The sequence below is a fragment of the Molothrus aeneus genome, chromosome 3, assembly GCF_037042795.1.
Source record: "Molothrus aeneus isolate 106 chromosome 3, BPBGC_Maene_1.0, whole genome shotgun sequence".
Taxonomy (NCBI): Eukaryota; Metazoa; Chordata; class Aves; order Passeriformes; family Icteridae; genus Molothrus; species Molothrus aeneus.
In genome coordinates, this window is record NC_089648.1 from 39,723,504 (window position 1) to 39,743,428 (window position 19,925).

The 19,925-nt window shown below is 34.9% G+C and overlaps 1 protein-coding gene across 1 annotated transcript in view; it reads right to left on the reverse strand.

The window, feature by feature from the left end:
* WDR27 (WD repeat domain 27) overlaps positions 1-19,925 on the reverse strand; it is a 92,068-nt gene that overhangs the window by 52,276 nt on the left and 19,867 nt on the right. Inside the window, exons 16-21 of the mRNA XM_066545647.1 lie at positions 19,545-19,634; positions 16,521-16,642; positions 15,826-15,959; positions 13,316-13,413; positions 12,887-13,008; positions 8,867-8,964 (exon numbers count right to left, since the gene is read on the reverse strand). Coding sequence (XP_066401744.1) covers positions 8,867-8,964; positions 12,887-13,008; positions 13,316-13,413; positions 15,826-15,959; positions 16,521-16,642; positions 19,545-19,634 — 664 coding nt within the window. The remainder of the gene's footprint in view (positions 1-8,866; positions 8,965-12,886; positions 13,009-13,315; positions 13,414-15,825; positions 15,960-16,520; positions 16,643-19,544; positions 19,635-19,925) is intronic.

The window sequence follows — 19,925 nt, forward strand, 5'->3', positions numbered from 1 at the left end:
TTCACCTTTGTTGCCTATTTACATTCTATTCCATTAATTTATTGTATATGGTAAGTCAAGAAAGACAATAGCTAAACATTCCAAAGTGAAATTCCAAAGTGAAAAATCTCTCTCTCTTTATCTCTCTCTCTCTCTCTCTGTTCTATAACTGTAGATAACTTCTTACCTATCTGTAGGGATGGATTTAAAATTAATGCAAGGAATTAATTTCTTACTTTTCAAGTTAATATTGCAAGAAGCATTGTAGAGTAAGTTTTAAATAGCTGAGCATGCTTGGGCCATTTACAAATAATAATGTTTTTAATGAGCTGAAGATTAATATCCACATAAAAAGCACCACATGGTTGTAAAGAACTTTGCAGTCAGCACAAAACTAATGTTAAAAAGATATTATTTAGTGTTTTCCTTGATATTAAAAGATATTTTAATACAAGTTTCAACACCATTCAGACCTGTGATTTACATATGCATACCTCATTTCAGAAGTTTATTTTTATACCTTTGAGGAATTATTTTCAAACAGACTTATAATAACCTATATTCCTCTTTTGTCTGTATTATGAATACTGTCAACCTATCCTTTTTACAAAACAAATTCACATACTTCACCATAATGCAGATGTCATATTCTTTTTTTTTTTTTATGTATGCTAGGTCCAGGAACAAATTTGAAATAGTAAAATATCCTGCCAGCTCCTGTGATATACACGTTTTCCTGGCCAGTGAAATCACAGAAGCTAAGTAAATTCAGTCGACAGAACCTATGTGCAGAAAGCTCTAAATTTTTATACCATATTGTTCTGTTGTAGACACATATGTATGTCTAAGAATGTACTAAATGCCAACACGGTTTCACCCAGGTGAAAGAGACATACTTAAACAAAAACACTACTTTGTACTACACTACAGATCTAATTGCTATCACTCCTTAAAGCATAAAAGAGACACATTTGAATGCATGAAAATACTTCATTTTATAGAGCCTAACTCTGAACTTTACTGTATTCTGTATAACAAAACTACTGGTATTAACAGACCTTTTGAGCATACAGTAACCAGACACTTCACCTCAGACAAGTTCTATCCTGAAACTGCTAAAATAACCCAACTTAAAGAGAACACTACAATTCAAGAGAAGCAGCTTACGAAGATAGCCAATTACTGTGACTAAGATGTAGAAACATTTTGCAACTTCCTTTTTTCACAAGAATATTGAGAGACTTTCAGTAACCAATGGCCACATGTGGTCTATTGAATAACCTGCCTCTGTTCAAGCTCCCTATTTACAGCAAAGGAGAATACTAGCTACCTCAGTCTCCTCAGTATTTTCTTCCTCAGTTAGCCATCCACATAACATTATTCGTTGTGTAGAGTAAACTTCTCATACAACTTAGCCTCAAGTCCCAGTTGCACTGTTTGCAAATTTCAGGGAATTTTTTTTTTTTTGACTGCCTTCTCATAGAGAATTTGAGGAAAAAAATTCTCTTTAATCTTATACTTGTGAGATACAACAGCAACATCTGAAAGAAATTTCTTCATGAGAAAAATAAACAAAATTCATATCCATTGTCCCTTCCAAAGCTGTCTTCAGATTCACCATTCTTCCTTAAGTAGAGGACTGGTCATCAGGACTACTTCTAAATGTTTAAGACCTCATTGTCAGGGCCTGTAAAACATCATTTCCTCAATGGGATGTTCTTCACAGAAGAGACTCCTAATAAAACACTGAAAAAAACAACCTTTCAAAAGAAACATCTCAGTATTTGTGACCAATAACTCGAATATTTCAGCTATAAATAGAGCCGCAAGAACTAACAGGATTCTAAGGTTTTCACTCATCTTTTCTCTGCTATACCATAGCAGTATAAAGCAATGTCTCAGTCAAAGGATAGTGCCCTTTTCCTTGTGCTAGTGCAGCCTCAGTAATAACCAACACCCTGGATTCTATTTTCTTAATTGTTTTCTTGTTCAACTTTTCTATTATATCAAGATATATGTTCCATTACAAGTTCAGCTACTTCCCCAACCTCTCAAAATCCTACACACATTTAAATTAAAAAAACCTGATTCCAATTAAACTTTCCACAGAATTAAGTAGAAATTTGTTACTCAATCTATTAACTCCAGATATCTACAGGTATCACAGCAATGGGGAAAAAGGTGGACAAAAAAATCATAGCATTATTAGATAGATACTATGTGTATGATTTTAACATATTTTACGGATTGTCTTCTTTCAGGCTTTTTTTTTTTATTTCTATTTTTTTTTTTTAAGTAGCAACAGGTGGTGATCCAAATTATTTTGGATATTGCAGGCTTTACGTGGCCAGCTGGCATGCTCTCCAGCCTCCTAAGAATGCTTTTCTGGTCAGAGCTTTTCAGGGGTTACCATGACAAACATCTGGTAATTGCATGGGACAGCAAACAGCCAAATTTTCCCTATGTTCTTCATTGTACATCTTTTAGTCTACATTCCAAAATATGTATCTTTTTATGTTGCTAAAAAGCTTGAATAATATTAGAAAAAAAAGTACTATTTTTTTCTGTCTTTGGAAGAGAAAGATACTGGAATGTGTGTCTCCTTATAAATAAGAGAATACTCTAACAAAGAAGTCTATTTCATTCTACTTGATGCATTAAAAAAAGAAAACTGCAAACAAAAGTTTGTGTTTTGTTTTTTTTCTTAAACCACTTTCATTTGTATTGTTACTTTGTGCCAGTGCTCTGATATTTGTTCACAGACTCTTCAGTACCAGCAGATCTACTGAGGCTCTGCAAAATGTGAGTCTAACTTGACAGTAGGAGTAGCAGCCACCTTAGATGTACGGAACATGTGGGTTTAATTTCATTATTCCAACACCAAACCCTTCACATAGGAGCTCCTGATGTTTTCAACATAGCATCCAGCAGGGACCACATCCCTGTGTTCCCCATCCTCTATACTTTCATGCACATCCAGTCCCAAACTTGGAGGAACTCCAGACACTCTTTTATCCCTCAAAATCTGGATAACTAGACTCAAAAGCTACAAGGGAAAAAAAAAAAAGTCAAACCATGGGATCCTCATTTTCAGAAGAAACCAAGAAGTAACCAAATTCTGAGTATGTATATATTTGTATCTTGCTTAGGATTATGTCAAGCAACTAGTTCACAGTGAAGATGCAAACTGAAAAGTATCTCAAAATTCAAACTGCCTGTCTGACTCTAAGTTCTCAAAGTGCAAATGTGAGAAAAAGTATGAGATGAGTTCCCTGTGGCTGTGGGAATTCTGCTAAAATATGTTGCCAGCGGAGCTTATGATCATAAGCTCCTCCGGCGCAGCATCATAACACTATTCAGAGATGATAACATAGTGGCATAGCATTAGAACACTATTTGAAGATTTTGCCCTAATGTCTAATACTATCTTCATACAACTGGTAGATTCTGTCAGAGGCTGAAGGAAGGTGAAACTGATTTTCTCTGGGATCATACATCAAAGCATTATCGTGCAGCTGAGTATTCAGCTGAGGCAATTCAGTATGTGCAAGTGGTTCAATATTCCTCAAATCTTCACTGTGTCCAATAAGCATCCACTGCCTTTTTTGGTTTTTTTTCAGGAGAAGAAAAATGGCTGTTTCAGCAGCAAACAGCATAGTTCAACAGCTGAACTTCCATTTCTCAGCTGATCAGAGTATAAGTCACAGGCAGGCAGCTCCTACCACCATAAGTTTTAGTGGATTGGGTGTTGGGAGCTCTTCCTAACACCTTGTCCCGGCTAGTCTTATTACCTGCAACAGTAATCTAGCACCTACTACATCTACCTCCTCACACTACCATAGCAGCATCCCAGACTTCCAAATGGGGCTGTACTAACTCTGCCCTGCTCTCACAATTTCTGGGTAGGTTTTAAGCACAGCACATCTGGCAGCATAGCACAATTGTCCCTTTCCTGCCTTTTAAATTAATTTTCAATTACAGCTGTTATTGTACATCTTGCTCTCTTAGTCAATATCACATCAGCTACCCCAGCAAGTTTCCCATACCCTATCTCTTCTGTGGAAAGTAAAGAAAAAATGCAATTTTCATAGAATCACAAAGTGACATGATGGTTGAGATTGTTAGGCAAGTTTGGAGGTCATCTTATCCAACCTCAGTGCTCACATAGTACTAGTGTGGCTTCACCAGTGCTAAACAGAGTGGAGGTATCACCTCCCACAGCCTGCTGGCAACACTCCTCCTCATACCGCCCAGGACATCATAAGCCTTCTTTGCCTCAAGGGCACATTTCTGGCTCATGTTCATCTTGGTCTCCTTTCTGCAAAGCTGTTTTCTACCTAGTTGCCCCCTCAGCATATATTGGTGCCTGGGGGTTGCACTTGGTGCCAAGAGGACTTTGCACTTCCCCTTGCTGAACTTCATATGGCTTCTTCCAGCTCATTTCTACAGACTTCTACAGCCTGAAGCAAGGAGCAGAGCTCATGGGTGGGATTCCAAGGCTCGTCAGGGCAATTAAGGCCCACTGGTGCAGTAAGGGTCCTCACAGTGCAGCTGGTTACTTGACTAAATATACATCTGAAAATCTGATGTCAAGCCAGGTCACACAATTATTGACACAAAGAAGGATGAAGCTTTATTGCATGATGGCTTTAGTCATAATTTACTGATGAGCAGGGAAGGTCCACACCAGTGCCTAAAAGCTTTGTAGGGGATCTGAAATCTGCCTCAGGGAAGAAAATTTTACACTACTTCACATTCTAAAACCTCTCTTGAGGAAGAGGACTCCTTGGAATGACCCATGCAAGAGAAGCTGCAGAAAACTGGACACACAATTTTTCTCATTATCATCCAGTCATGAAGATATCTGTATTCATGTAACTTTGCTAGTGAATGTGAGCTAGTGCTACTAAGTGTTTAGTCAATATTCTAAATGCATTTAATGAAGTGAAGGGTGCAACTCTATGAATTTTTAGTTTTCTCCTAATAGAATTAATGAAAGAAATTTCCTTTCTTCTGGACATTTCAAGCACAGAATTATCTAATCTACAAGTGGGAGGAAGTGAGAAATTGAAAGGATTCAGACTGGTAAAGCAGAATTAAAAACTGTCATATGAAATTTAAGTGATATATGAACATATTAAAGCAGCTGGTATTTAGTCTAGTCTGATACTTCCTGTTGTTATGAGTTTACTGTGTAAGGGAATTGAATGTTTATTAATTCCTAAGTTTCTACATTCTTTCTATGCATTGGTTTTACAGCACTAGGATGTCAAAGTACATCTCACTGCCCTATATGTTCATGAGCATAGCCACTAAACACAGGCGGGACTGGCAGACAAGGAGGCTTAGTGTATTGGAATTTTCTGATATATCTGGCCTCTGTGGCTTAAAGGACTCAGCAACTTGTGTCATTCCAATCCAGACTTTTCTGAGATATTAAATTGAATTGGTGGAGACAACAGGTATGGCTGAGTATAAATCAATGCTACATTCCTGAATCCAGTAAGAGTAGCAATGTCTCCAAAATACATTCAATACACACAGCAGTATGAGAAAGGATGGTAAGGTTTCTTGTGTCTTACATTAATGAGTCTACAAGGTTTCATAACAAAGAACTCTTCAACTCCTTCAAAAATGTAAGAATGTATTAACTTTTTGCACCTCCTGATCATTAAATGCTTTTCTGAGTCTTTTTTTGGGAATCCTGAGCCTGGTGACTATAATGTCCATCTCATTCAGATTTCCACAGCATCTCAGCCTAACTCTTGTGTTTACTGCTTTCACCTTGGACACAAGAGAAAGAAATTTTACTTTTTTTCCAAGTAGTCATTCTTTTTGACAATACAGACTGAAATTGCTCTTCAAAATATCTTGGAAGTTGGTCAAAGGTCATTATCTTACTCTAAACCATGTATTCATATGGTCACATAGTTCATTATCCTAACCTGGAAGAAGAGTAGCCATATTTTTCTTCTTCCAAGAAAAACTATTTTCCTTGCCTTTTTTTTCCTAAACCTGTTTTGTAGATCATCTGGAGCTTTTCTTAGCTTTAGTTATAAATGAGGAGAATGCAGGAGAATTATAAAAAATATTCAAAATCTTCAAATGAAACTTTACAAATCCATGCATTTCAAAGCAAATGGAGCAAGAGTCTGAGTAAATCCAAAAGCCACTAGCAGTGTCCAAGATTCCCTCATTTATTGGCAAGATGACCTGGCTGTGTGAGGTTGGCTGACAACATCAGAAAGTTAAAATGTCTTTTCTTGTACCACCTTCAGAGGAACCCATGAGACGTTCTGGCACTCTCTGAAGGAATCTTGGAATTCCTCCAGATCATCAATAGTGAAAGAGACAGACAAATTCACAGTTTTATCCAAAAAAGATGATGAAAATTGAATTTGCTAAATAATTTCACCAAATTCAAGAACATAAGAAAAGTTAAATGAATTTTCATTGGGAAAAAAATTGTAATTTGATAACACAGGTTGAACAGCAAATTTTTTGTAGAACTCAAAGCAAAAACATTCATATATCCAAAACTTATAAAGCTATAGGCCAGGTTAACCTGTTTGAAGATTTAATCTGTGCAGATCAAAAAGGAACCAGAGCATCCTGCTATGATTCCTCGGTCAATTGTGAGAAAAGGAATGCATGTCATATGAAAAGGAACCATCATCAAAGAAACTGAATTAAAAACCCCCTAAGAGTCCAAGGGAATTGTGCAGTTATTTTGTAAATTATTTCCCATGCTTTCAACAACAGCTTTGAAGAGCACTGTGATGAAGGTATTTTTCCCCCTTATTTAATCAAAATGTTGTACTTAACAGAATTTTTAAATAAAGTAACAATGGATAGATTCTCAAGGGCAACAAACAGATTAAAGAAAAGCAAAATAATTTTCACTGTGGACAGCTAGGGAAAATATTTAGAATAAAATCAACAAACATAAAGTGGAGATCTTGGACTTAGTGTTACTATCCACAACCCTGCAAACAATATAAATGAGAAGGTGGACTTACCTTTGCTATATTGCAAGAACACTGGACAAAGATTTCACTAAACAAACCCTATTCTGGCAAACCCAAAGGAAAAACAAAGGCAGGTCATTCCAGAGGGACTGGAAACAGTTGTTGATGCACCAACTTTACAAATCAACAACTTTAAGAGATTAAAGGTACTGGCCCACCATAAGGTTGTTTAGGAACTAATCTCTCCTGTAAGTACTCAACAGTGCAAGGGATGGACTGGATTTGATTGGATAAAACCTAAGAACAAAAAAAAAAAAAAGCAAAAGTGTTCAATCTGTGTAACTATAGTAGACCTAACACTTCAGCAGAGACTTGTTCCAAGTTCAAACAGACCTTTCCAAACCTAGACATTTTAAATTTATTTATGTGAAAAACACCTGGTGAACACATAGGAAAAATTGAACAGTTTTACTCCTTTTGAGAACTCAGGAACAGATTTTAAAATATAGAAGACTCAGTCTCTGGTTTGAGCAATGGCAGAAAATTTCATTTTAAAAAATGTGGTTTGTTTGTCTTTTGTTCCTTGAAAATTGCTAACAAGAAAAAAACAATTTTTTTTTCTATTTCTTCTCCACAAGAGTTTATACTACTGATCACTGTGTAATGTGTAACAAACACACACATATACATAGTACCTCACAAGCACCCTTAAAATATCTGTCATTAAGGATTTGAACTACTTTTTTGAAGCTTGGCTAATAGAACACAGTGGATACTAGAATACACTGACCTAGCCAAATTAAATATACAGCAAGAACATACATAAATTTGCTCCTTCTTCTCAAGACATATTCATTTAATTGATTGCCCAGATTTTACACTTTAACTATTTTACCTTTCACTGACTTTACTTATATTAGTATTTAGAAACAAAGAGACAGATAAGTGATCTGTGAAAAGCTTTCTACTTTTTCATTACTCTTCAGCAACACAGTTTGAGCAGCTTATTAGAAAAACATAAGAAGGTAACATATTCCAACCCAGCAGTTTCTAGTTTCATTACTTTCTGGCATTGAGTGAAGGTAATACAGCAATGATTTTGAAAAGAACACATATGCCCCCTATAGATTTAATGTATTCTTACCACAGAAAGATGGAAATAAATGAAAGGTTTATTAAACATTGCCCAAATAGAAAATTCGGTACTAGAAAAATTATATGACATCTTTCCATAGCTATGTTTACATACACAGAAAGCAAATAGGAAATTATTCTTTGAAGCCTAAACATCCTCCTGCCCAATCCCCTTTTCTTTTAATCATAATTCTTTTGGCCTCCACAACAGAGCTTGCCCCAGGTATTACTTCTCCTGAGCAATGTTCCCTCCTTGATGTTCTATTAATTTGTCCCAAGGCTTTCTCAAAATTGAAAGGTGTTTAGAAACAGTGTAGCATTTAATTCTGAGTTTATGGTAATGTGTCATGCAAACTTATAGCACTACATACATGGTTTTTAAAAATGTTGCTGCAATTGGCTTATATTTTAAAAGATAGATCATAGATTTTACTTATTTTAGCAGTAATGGCATGCTGTTTTGGAAATACCATTAGCATTCAGTTCAGGGCACCATTATATATATACGATTAGATCTACAAATGTGGGTAAACATAGATGAAAAATCCTAAATATTCAATGGCTTCCACATAACTAACTATAATTGAGGAATGAGCACTTTGCTTGGTATCTAAAAACTAGTAAACTTCAATTAACCTGTTGTTCAGATTCCACATCAAAATTTCTACTGGTATATGAGAGCAAGTATGAATTCTGAATAAAGATAAAGCATATAAAGATAAAGATAAAGCTTTAGCAAGATAAAGATATAGCTTTTTATTCCAAGGTACCTAATTAATTCTTACCTCAGTGTTCTTAAATCCCACAGTTTGATGCCATCACCTGCAGCTGTGGTCAGGAAAAGGTTGTAAGCTTCAGGTTGCTGAGTGCTGTAGGATGATCCCTGTAAAACAATAAATCAGTTTCAGGTAACTATTCTCTATGGCATTAATTATTTATAGAATCATAGAATATCTTGAGATAGAAGAGATCCATGGGAATCATCAAGTCCAACTCCCTGCTCCTTGCAGAATTACGCCATATGATTAAGAGCATTGTCCAGATGCTCCTTGAACTCTGAAAAGCTTTAGTGTTGGGACCACTTCCCCGGGGAATCCAGTCCAGTGACCAACCACCCTTTCAGTGGATAATTTAGTCCATCTAAGAAACAAACAGTAAATATTTGTTAGATTATGTGAAAAAAAGCTTGTCTGTACACATGCAAAGGAGCAAAGAGGAAGAGCATGCAAAGAGCATGTAGAGGAAGTCCCATAATCCAGTCAGAGAAATGGAGCACGGCCTTGGCTCCTCCCAGTGCTGTCCCAGGACAGCCATGAGCCCTTTGGTCCAGGGGTGAAACCCACCAGGACAGTCAGTGAGACAGGTTATCTGGGGCATCTCACTGACTGATGGGGATTGCTAAAATCAGGGTATGGGATCCATTATGTGAAGCAGGGGAAGATCTTTTTGTGATTGCACAAGACAGTACAGGATGTTTTGGGACAAAAACAAGGGCAGTGAAAGGGAGGGAGCAAAGGTTACTTCAACAATTAATTATAAGACATTGTTAGCCCTGGGCTAAGTGTCCAATTCCATTGACTTCAGTAGCAATTGCATTCATTCATCACAAGACTAATTTTGGCTTCATACTTTTAAATAATTAAATCCAGTTTTAAACCTCTGATATTTTAACATCCACATTGGCAAATCCCAGCCTTTTTGCTGGCTAAAGACTTCTTTCTCCAGGGAACCAGATTGAAACAGTTAAAACACTTTCTTTCCTTTCCTAACCATTCACTTTCTTGATTTGGCTGAATACATCACAGAAACCTCAAGGTAATTTCCTGCAATCAGTATTTGACTGCCAGGAATCTCCTATTCATTATGAAAGCTGGTGCATAGCTTGCTCTAAGAGATGAATTAAAATGTACTGTGCAACACATTTCCCCACAAAGTCTACACAGTCTCACATTTTCTCTGTATAACTAAAAAAAAAGAGTAAAGCAAAAGACAAAGACAGTAGTAGCCCAAAGGACAGTATTCATTAAAAGTAACTGAGCACCCTTTTTTGTGCCTTTGAAATATTTGCTCACCACCCCTTGATTCAGCCAGCACTGGTCGCAAGAATCCAAAACAAGAAGTTCTACAGACACATACACATTTACTTTGTGCATTACTCCTTTACTATAGAATACACAGAATACAGGGAAAAACTAAAGTTAAGAAGAGCAATCCATTTGTTCCTTCTCTGCCCTGAAATTTTGCCGGCAATATACTTTATTAATACATATACTTGTATCTTCAAATGACATTGGCTACTGAATTTTGATATAAAAGAAAAGAAAATATATACTTGTTGGGATAATATGCAAGCTGAATTTTATTTTTCACTTTGTGTTTTTATAGCCCATCAATTTATGATAATCTATTATTTATGAGAATCTGATGCAAAAAGTAGCAAAATCCCACACACTCTTGAAACTATGCTTTCATTCTGATAGACAAATCCCTTTCTTCTGCCCCATCAGCCTCCTTATCCTGCACTGTAATCCCTTCTCAGCTTCTCTCTAGATTAACTACATTGCAACCTTCACATAAGATTTGGCCTCAAGAAGGATATGGTTCTATAGAATCTCACTTTCCTTCATTAATTCCTTATAAGCACCACTTATGTCATCCAAGGAGTGCAGCTGGCTTACGCTAAAGGCATGTATCAATAGATATATAAGAAAGCACTCTGTACCTTCTGGTGATCTTATACTTTTGCCAACATTGTAACTATGGTTAGGAAAAAGTTAACTGACTGAAACTTCAGAATTACCCATTACATTTTTCACTCTTCACATCAAGTAGACTTCCTAACTAATGGACCAATGAATTTTGATACAAAAGGGTCTGAACAGAAAATTGAAAATTTTGCTGTTTCTGTGAAAATGAGTGTACTCTATAACTGTGCTAGCAGAACACAATACCATCCAAATATTTGTGGCTCACAATGACAGTTTTCTGTTCAAAGAATGTGTTTTGCACGATTACAAAGGCATTATTAACACTAAAGCTCTGAATCTTTGTGATCTGATCTCAAATTGGCATCTATTTTGATATCTCATATGTTCTAAACTCTAAGACAGGAAGATGATTTTGATATGTCATTCAATTCATTTTACTATGTCTCTTAAAATTCAGTATAAAAAGCAATGGACTGTTATGATAATCTTAATCAAAATACTTAAGGCTGAGATTAATTTCGTTTGGCAACTGCAGACAATCTCTAGAACAGATCAAAAGAAAAATTTAAAATCAAAGTCATTACAAGGCAAATTATATATACTTGCTTCAGCTGTTTTTGTCTAAAATCAAATATAAGAGAACATCATGCTGATCATCTAGGCTTCCATGATATCCTATGCATTTTATAATTTGCTAACAGGTTTCTCCAACATATAATTGGAACATACTTTCCCTATAATCTACCACAACCTCAAAATAGATTTGCTTTTTTATTAATTTAAAGAGTAAATTTTATTATTATGCCCACTTAACGATTATCCAAGTGGAATCACAAAAGAGTCTTGGAACATGAGAACTGATTTGCATGAATCTAAAGAAGAAAATGCACTTCAAGAATATGTATACTGCAATCACAAATGAGTATGTAGTCCACACAATGAGACTAGGAATAATCCAAAGGAAAGCCTTCATAAATTTTGGGGTGTAGGCACTGGATTTTCAGAATGAACTGTTTCTCTCCACAGGTTTGTTTCCATTGAACCGTGTCTCATCACTAGAGAACCTTAGATTCCAGTGTGTTTCATACTTTGAACATGATGTAGTTTGCACACAGCATTCTGCACATTTTTATAAGTCTAATTTGCTCTAATAGGTTTAAACTACCCGATGTAATAAAATAGTTGATGTGTAATTTTCCTATTGACTTATCTTAAGTACTAGTTTTATATAACTGAAAAAAATAGAGAACTTTGATGTAAAAATGTCCCTCAAAATGGTCAGTTTTCTTTGCTCTACCACATACATCTAGTTTTTTCTCCCAAGTGAGTACTTACCCACAGCTTTAGAGTTTTTCTTGATTAAATAACCTGAAGGCACTAAGCTGACCCAGCAAAAAGAAAAGCCAGAACTTTAAGCCTATATGTGTTACAAACAGTACTGAAATAGTTAGCACAATTTTAAGTGTTTTACCAGATCACATCTATAAGGAAAACCCACAAAGAGTTCTACAACAGTAATAACAAGGATTGTTTTAAACCCACAGAAGCAAGGACTTTCCAACTGGGAATGGAGCACCACATTCAACCAGACCTAACACAGCAGGCATTCCAGAACATATGCTACCATAAAAACTACAAATACTCAAATCAGTCTTCAAGGAAAAAAAGAAAGAGGATGAAAAGAAAAGGATGAGGGGTTTTAAGTCATCTATTCTATTGTAGTACTGAGAACTTTTTTTTATTGCTGTTTCCAAAGTTTCAGAATAAATCACACGGTGTCAGATTGAGCTTCAGAAGAGAACACTTACATAAGGAAAAATTCCTGTTGGACTACAGTAATACAGTTTAGCACAAGTAAGGCAAAAGATAATAAACACTTCTCTAATAGCAAGATGACTCAATCAGTCTCACTGCTCCCTCCTTTACACTAGAGAACAAATGAAATCTGTATGGACCTATCACACAGACTCATGTTCTTGCCCATCCTCCCCAACATATAAAAACTTACTGATTACTACCAATTCTACTTTTAGCCTCTGATTTCTTTGTTGATGATGTTGTAGTGGTATTAGAAATAAAATTCAATAAAGAATATACCTTATTTTGGCAGATCTGATGGACTGATCTAACATGAGCTTCCTGTATCACTGCTGTGCTGCAGCCCGCATTGAGGTCAAAAACTTCCAACGCTCGGTTGCTGCCAGCTGTAAGTACAATATCTGTTCAGTTCTCTGTGTTAAAGTTAAACTTATCCAAAGGGGAAAAAAAGCATATAAACAGATTAAAAATACAGATAAATAAGCATATATATAAACTCTGTTGTATTTATTGCTCTATGTGCAACACCAAAAATCTTACAGCACTAAAAATTTATGTCTAAGGATGAAGTTCAACATCACAAAAAATTACAAGTTTTTTACTCCAATAGAAAAGGAGTACTAATTCATCAAATGCTACTTACTTTAGCTGATGCCCATGTCATTAAGTCCAAAGAACTACAAAGAAAATAAGAAATACAAAGGATACAAGAATAGAACTCATTTACTGCTGAAAGGCTGGTAATCTCCATTGCTGAAGTCATGGGAAATTTCTGTACCAATTTGCAAACACTCCTCTGTTTGTATCTGCAAAAAATATCAAATCAATGCTTGTGTTAATGAAATTAGTTATGATTTGTTAACACCCACTGGAACCACAAATCAAAATGCTTTCTTTCATTATTAAAAATTAAAGTGACAGATCTTTTGCCTTATTGTTGAACCCTGTTAAAAACTTAGTAACCAAACTCATTTAGATGAAAAACAACCCATGATATTCATATACAGAAGACTGATTTTCCATCAACATGAAGCACTAAAATAATCCTGTATGTATACTGAAAATATTGAAGAGATTAAAGTCTGTCAAGTACCTATGTTCAGAAAGCAGATATGCCACTGGTTTCAGTGTAGCATTTAATGTGCTGATGATAGGGCAATCAGGAAGAAAATGAGGAGAAAACAGTGAGAAAAGAATGAAAACAGTGAGGAAACAATAATTTCCATTTAGATGGGAGGAGAATAAGGGACTGATCACACAGTACCAAAGAAATTTTGCTTCCCAATAAACACAAAACTTTTTAGGGTCCTGTGGGTTACCTGCCAGCTCCATGCAGAGGTGGCAAACATGCCAAAACCTCTAAAATGGCTTCAGACTTTTTTATTAGACAACTCAAAACTGTGTTGTAATTAAATATAATTAGAACTTTCTGTTTACTGGAATAGATCCACATAGGCAACATGGATCTATTCTTATAGTAAACAGAAAACAGAACTCCATGGATATGGATATGTGGGGCAAGAAGAGTGTGATTTTCATAGAAGTCACCGAAAGAATAGAGAGTCAATAACAACTGTACTGGGTCTGGTTGGGATGGAGTTAATTTTCTTCATAGTGGCTTGTTTGGTGCTGTGTTTTGGACTTGAGATCAAAATAGCATTGATAACACACCAGGGTTTTAGCCATTGCTGGACACTGTCTGCACAGTGTTAAAGTAACTCCTGTGTACCAGTTAATATCATACTTGCATTTTAGCACGTCTGTCTAATGAAAGTGCAAAAGTCCATGCATGACGTGCAGTAGGAATCATTACTGTTTCTTTCCAACAATGCTAGAAGTTTGCAAAACTGAGATCATTTGACAAAAGCAATATGGTTGTCAGCCAGATCTGTTCAAAAGAAAAATGCTTAGTGACTTGGTTTTTGCCTTTCATTGTTATTCTCTAACAATGATCTGCTGATCTTTTCAGATGGACATCAGAACCACTTTAGTAGTGATGGTGAAGCAGAAGATAATATACAGTGTTTTGCAATTTAATCCAAGAATCTTTTGTAGTTTCCACAAGTACTTTTTTTAAATAAACTAAAAAATAAACTGTACTAGACTTCAAGAGCAAATGATTTATTTCTATTTTTCAGTAAATCTACCCAAGCTAACTTTAAATAAGCTGACTGATAAAATAGGTACAATCTAATAAAGGCAGTATGAAGTTTCCTCTGGTCCAATTTACCATGCTGAAAGAAGCTGATTAAAACAGTTAAGATTTTCCCAAATGCAAGTTTTTTGCAACAATTGTTTGAATTGGCTGAAATACCTTTCTTCTACACTGCAGACTACTACACAGATAAATACCTCACAGGGCATGACATGGGTAGAATTTCACATAAAAAGCAAATCAACCAAGAGTAAACTGAGATTCATAAAATACAAGTTATGAGAAAACTGAACCAAAGTAACAGAGGGAGGGGGATATAGAAGAGTACCCATTATTAAAAAAAAAAAAACCAACAGAATTTTATCATGTTTAAGGAATTTTTTTTGACACAATGCATTTGCTACATGTCCTGTATATCTTCAATTCTAAGTGCAACTCATTTAAAATTCAGGCAGGTATTGTGGACACACTGAGCTGGACACTGTACATTCGTTCTCATCTCTTAGAAATTGAAGTTTATGTAACAATTTGGGTTACCTTTTTAGTGGTTTATTAATATCCCCATAAACTAAGAATTAACAAGTAAAACAAACTAGGTAAGCGGATTATGGAAGAAAACTATTACATAATTCTGTATGACCATTTAACATTTCAGTGAAGTTCCACATACCAGGTTCATGCCTCAATCCAGGAAAGCACTCCTATTCCTAAACATATTTAAGCTTGTGCTTAGTACATTTTTCTGTGCAGCAGCAAAACTACAAAGGAAATAGAGGAAGAAAACAGACCAGCTTTTCCCATCTAAGGATGCAGTCCAATACTGACTAATACCATCAACAGACAAAACATACCATTCACAATATCAACTAAGACTTCAGTGTTGCAGCCCTAATTCTTTTTGTTCTTCCATTCAAAACTAAGATATTTTGGAAGTAGCTTTTACTATTTGTTCAGCTTTTTATCTTCTGTAATAGTTTTTCCCCCTCAGCTCACCTCACCTCACCACACACAAAATTGCAGATCAAACTTTACAAGAACTTCACTGGTCTGTTAATGAACTCACCGTTTTAGGTCATCCTTGGTTGTGTCTAGATGGAAACTTAAGAGATGAAATTCAGCTCCACAACACAGCAATATAAATGTATCTATAAAATAAAACTGTGCAAAGCGTACAGTCTTATGGAACTTCTCTTTACCCTGAAATATAAAGGAATTTGTTAAGAATAGAGTCAAATAAATATTTTTTGTTTGAGATTCCTGATGTTAAGACAGAACCTCCCTGTCATCCTGATCATAGGCCAGGAGGTTAAACTCTACATAGTGGCCCTTCTTATTTTTGACATCTATTACTCTGAAAAAAGAAGATTTAATTAAATTAGCTGGCAGTATATCTGTAGTCAATTGAATCTAATACAATCTAGCTTCATACTCTGAACTTCTTTTTGAATTTGGGAATGGACTAAAGTCAAGTAAGCTGAGCCAATGAAAATACTACATACAGACCAGACATTAAAACCAAAACTTCCAGACGTGTCCACTGGGATTTTTTTTTAACAAGGTTGATTTTTTCTGTTCCTAAATTATCATGAGAAAAACCTAATTTGGAGTCAATGGAGATCACCCAGATCATTATATCAGTGGGAGTCACCACTCAGTAGCTCTAGAAATTGGTTCTTTCTACAAAGCTTTTAAAACAGAAGTAGATAAAAGTGTAAAACAGTGTTCTCTGTGACCAAATGAATGGTAGATTCCAATTACCAGAATTAGGGCAGGTTCCTTATTGCAGATTGACCAGACCCTTAAGGTTCTGTCTTCTGATGCAGAAACTAACCACTTCCTGTCATGACTCCAGCCAACAGAGTTAACTGCACCATCATGACCTAATAAAAATAATAATGTCTTGCATTAATAAATTTCTCTAGAGTTACTTGTAGTATTTTAATGTAATTATGCACAACATTAAAATACATTCTAAGTACAGGTTTCAAATGGTTGGATTAAAACTGGTAACAGTAAACCAGCTATTGACATTTTCTTCCACCAAAAAACACAAGAAAATGTCTCTCACTAATGAACAGACAAAGATAATTCCAACTCTAATTTTTCAAAGTTATTGGAAGAGCACTTTCAAGAAATATCCTTGAAATTAAATATAGGCAAAGATTCAGTATTGGAAAAAAAATCTGAGTATTATATTATAATGAAATTTTATATTAAACATGGTCTGGAAACCCCTTAAGACATCAAAAAGGGTTGAAATATTTTGGGGTTTTTTATTAACCTTTTATTACTGAGCTAGATATTTTTGGCATATAAATAAAATAAGCATGCCACTTCAATGGCTTGTTAAAAACAAGATCAGAAACTTATCTTTAAAAAAAGATAAGTTTTAAAAAAACTTTAAAAGCCAGAAACAATAGTCAAAAGGTAAAATTATTAATTTGATCCAACATTATGTTGAAGCTGATAAAAAAGATCAAAAAAGAACATGCCAATCAAGTTTTACAGACTTTGATGCATGTTACTGCAATTTGTCAGATGAAGTCTAATGAATTTCATCTAGTCTTAAAACATTCAAAGTTCTTATGCTGCCCTCTTGTGCATATTTTATCTTTACTCAACGAAAGTTTCATATTAAAAAATAGCTTGCTTTAAATTACAGGAAGCTATTAAATATATCGCAGCAATTGAGATATTTCATTTTGTAGACATATGTCTACAAAAATTCTTATAAAATAGGTATTTTAATTCCCAGTTACCAAACAGCTGTAGAATTTTCACCAGAAAATTGCACAGGCACTGCTCAAATACACATATAAGTATTATTCTTATTTTGTTCACAACAGAAAGATTTATTTAAAGGCTTTCATTTCCTAAAAATATTTGGAAGCCTTGAATAATCTGCATTAAAGAAAAAAAAACAACACACAACACCAATCAAACAAACAAAAAAAAAGAAAACCACAACAGAATACAAAACTCTTCACCAAAGTAGTAAGGAACCTGAGAAACTTTAGGAAAATCTGAGGTTTGGAAAATTGGAAGAGCCACGCAAAAAGCTTAAGAATCTCTACTCTCCAGGCCCCAGAGTCCCAAAGCACAGTGAAGGAGATGCCAGCTGGCTTGAAAGAGCCCAGTAAAATTCAAAACAGGCATTACTCAGGGCTCCCCAGCACTAGAGCACATTGAGAAGAATAGCAGCTGGTTTTGTGAAGAGACTTATTCAGAAAGGCCATGCTGGCTGTAACTCTATACAGCTGTTCAACATCACCTGCACTTCACTACAGGACACAGACACCTGAAGAGTCACCACTGAAGAAGAATGCAGAACTGCTTAAAACTGTAACTCAACCCCTCAGGGAACAAGGCTGAATAAATCAGGCTAACAGCAAAACTGCTGTTATACCATTCCTCTGATGCTGCCTTATAGAGCCATGACTTTTGATAAGCAGAATATTCAGATGTTAATGCTGCCTTGAAACTGAAATTTTTTAGCAGAATAGATACAATTTCCATTTCTTGAAAAAAAAGAAAATTTTACATTGCCATTGATTGCAGCTCTAAGTGACAATAATGCTTCATGGTTATCACATATGACAGTACTAAAACAAGAACATCAAAAGTAGAAAGTAAACAAGTGACTGCATGGTAATCTGAACAACACAGAAAAATGATGTGAATGAAACAAGCAGGCAACTAATGGTTTGTGGTTCCTAATCCCATGCATTACTTTACCTGGGAGTTCAACATTTATGTTGCTTTTGGAAAGAACTATATACATGTTAGAATATGGTTTACATTGCTTTTCAGACTTGTGCATTATTAAAAAAAAAAACGACAAAAATTATTAAAGGCATCAATGAAGGAAGTCAGTGAAAAACTTAAGAACTTCCTATTGTAGAAAAAAAAGACTTTGTCCACAAGGCACATTTTCATCAATTTCCTCACACAAGAAGGATGATATCAGTAGTGTTGCCTCCTTAATGTCACCTCTTACACTAAATATAATGAAAATTACTCAAAAAGAAAAACTGTTTCCACAAATCAGTTTTCAGAGTTATTTACTGAGAAATAATTCTCTAAATTATCTTTAAGATGTCTGATTTTAATACTTGTTAGGGCCAAATAGTAAAAAACATTTATTTTCCATTATGAGATTTCACAGAAAATTCATGCAGCAGGATCGATTTAAAGCCATAACATTTATAGTTATTAAAAATTTAACAGATTGTTCCTGTAGAAATTTAGACATAATCTGGTGTTGAAGACTCATTTAAAAGCATATATGTTTACACATGCATACACTTTTGTAATTTTGGATTTCCTCTTAGGAATAGTCCCTTTTTGTTTAAATGGTTATTCTCTAGAAGTCTGGAGTTGCAAAGCAAACACATCTTTTGCCAAGTCATCACAGTCAATTTTTGGCTAATAAACTATCAGAACATACTGCTATAATATACACATGCATTATTATTGCAATATATTGCCTTTATTTTTTCCCTTTAATTACTGTAATACATATTATACATCATTATGAAGATTTCAGTATATATCATCATAGATTTCTTCTTACCCCACAAAAAATTGAGAAATGTGAACACCTGGTAGTCACTTTAATTCTAGGACAAATTAAGCAATCAGAGAAATAAATTTTACGTCCTGAATCATCAATATTTCCTCTCTCTTGATATTAGGGTGATGTAAGTGGAATCCATGCCATTTTAGATTGAACTCAACCATCAACTCAACTCATATCTTTTATAATATAATTCATAAACTTACCTGAAAAAATACTATGCACATCAATGAGATTGGAATTGAATATCAGCACAGTTTTGTCACCCTGGCCACAAGCCAGCAGCTCTCCATCCCCTACAAAGAAGAGCATTTAATAATTTACATCTGAAAGCAAAAAGAAGCTAATATGCTACTTCTTTTAATCATAAAAATCATGTATGTCACTACAACAAAACAAAACCCAGATATTCATTTAATATGTTTAACACTAACTTTTTATGAACATCACCAATCAGTGTTGCAGAATTTGGTAGGATTGTAGGCAAATTCACTTCTGGTCCGGACATATTCTCTAAATAACATAATTTTTTAACTCAAAAAAGTAAAATCTGAATTTTTTGCTTTACTTGGGTTATTTAAGCCTGT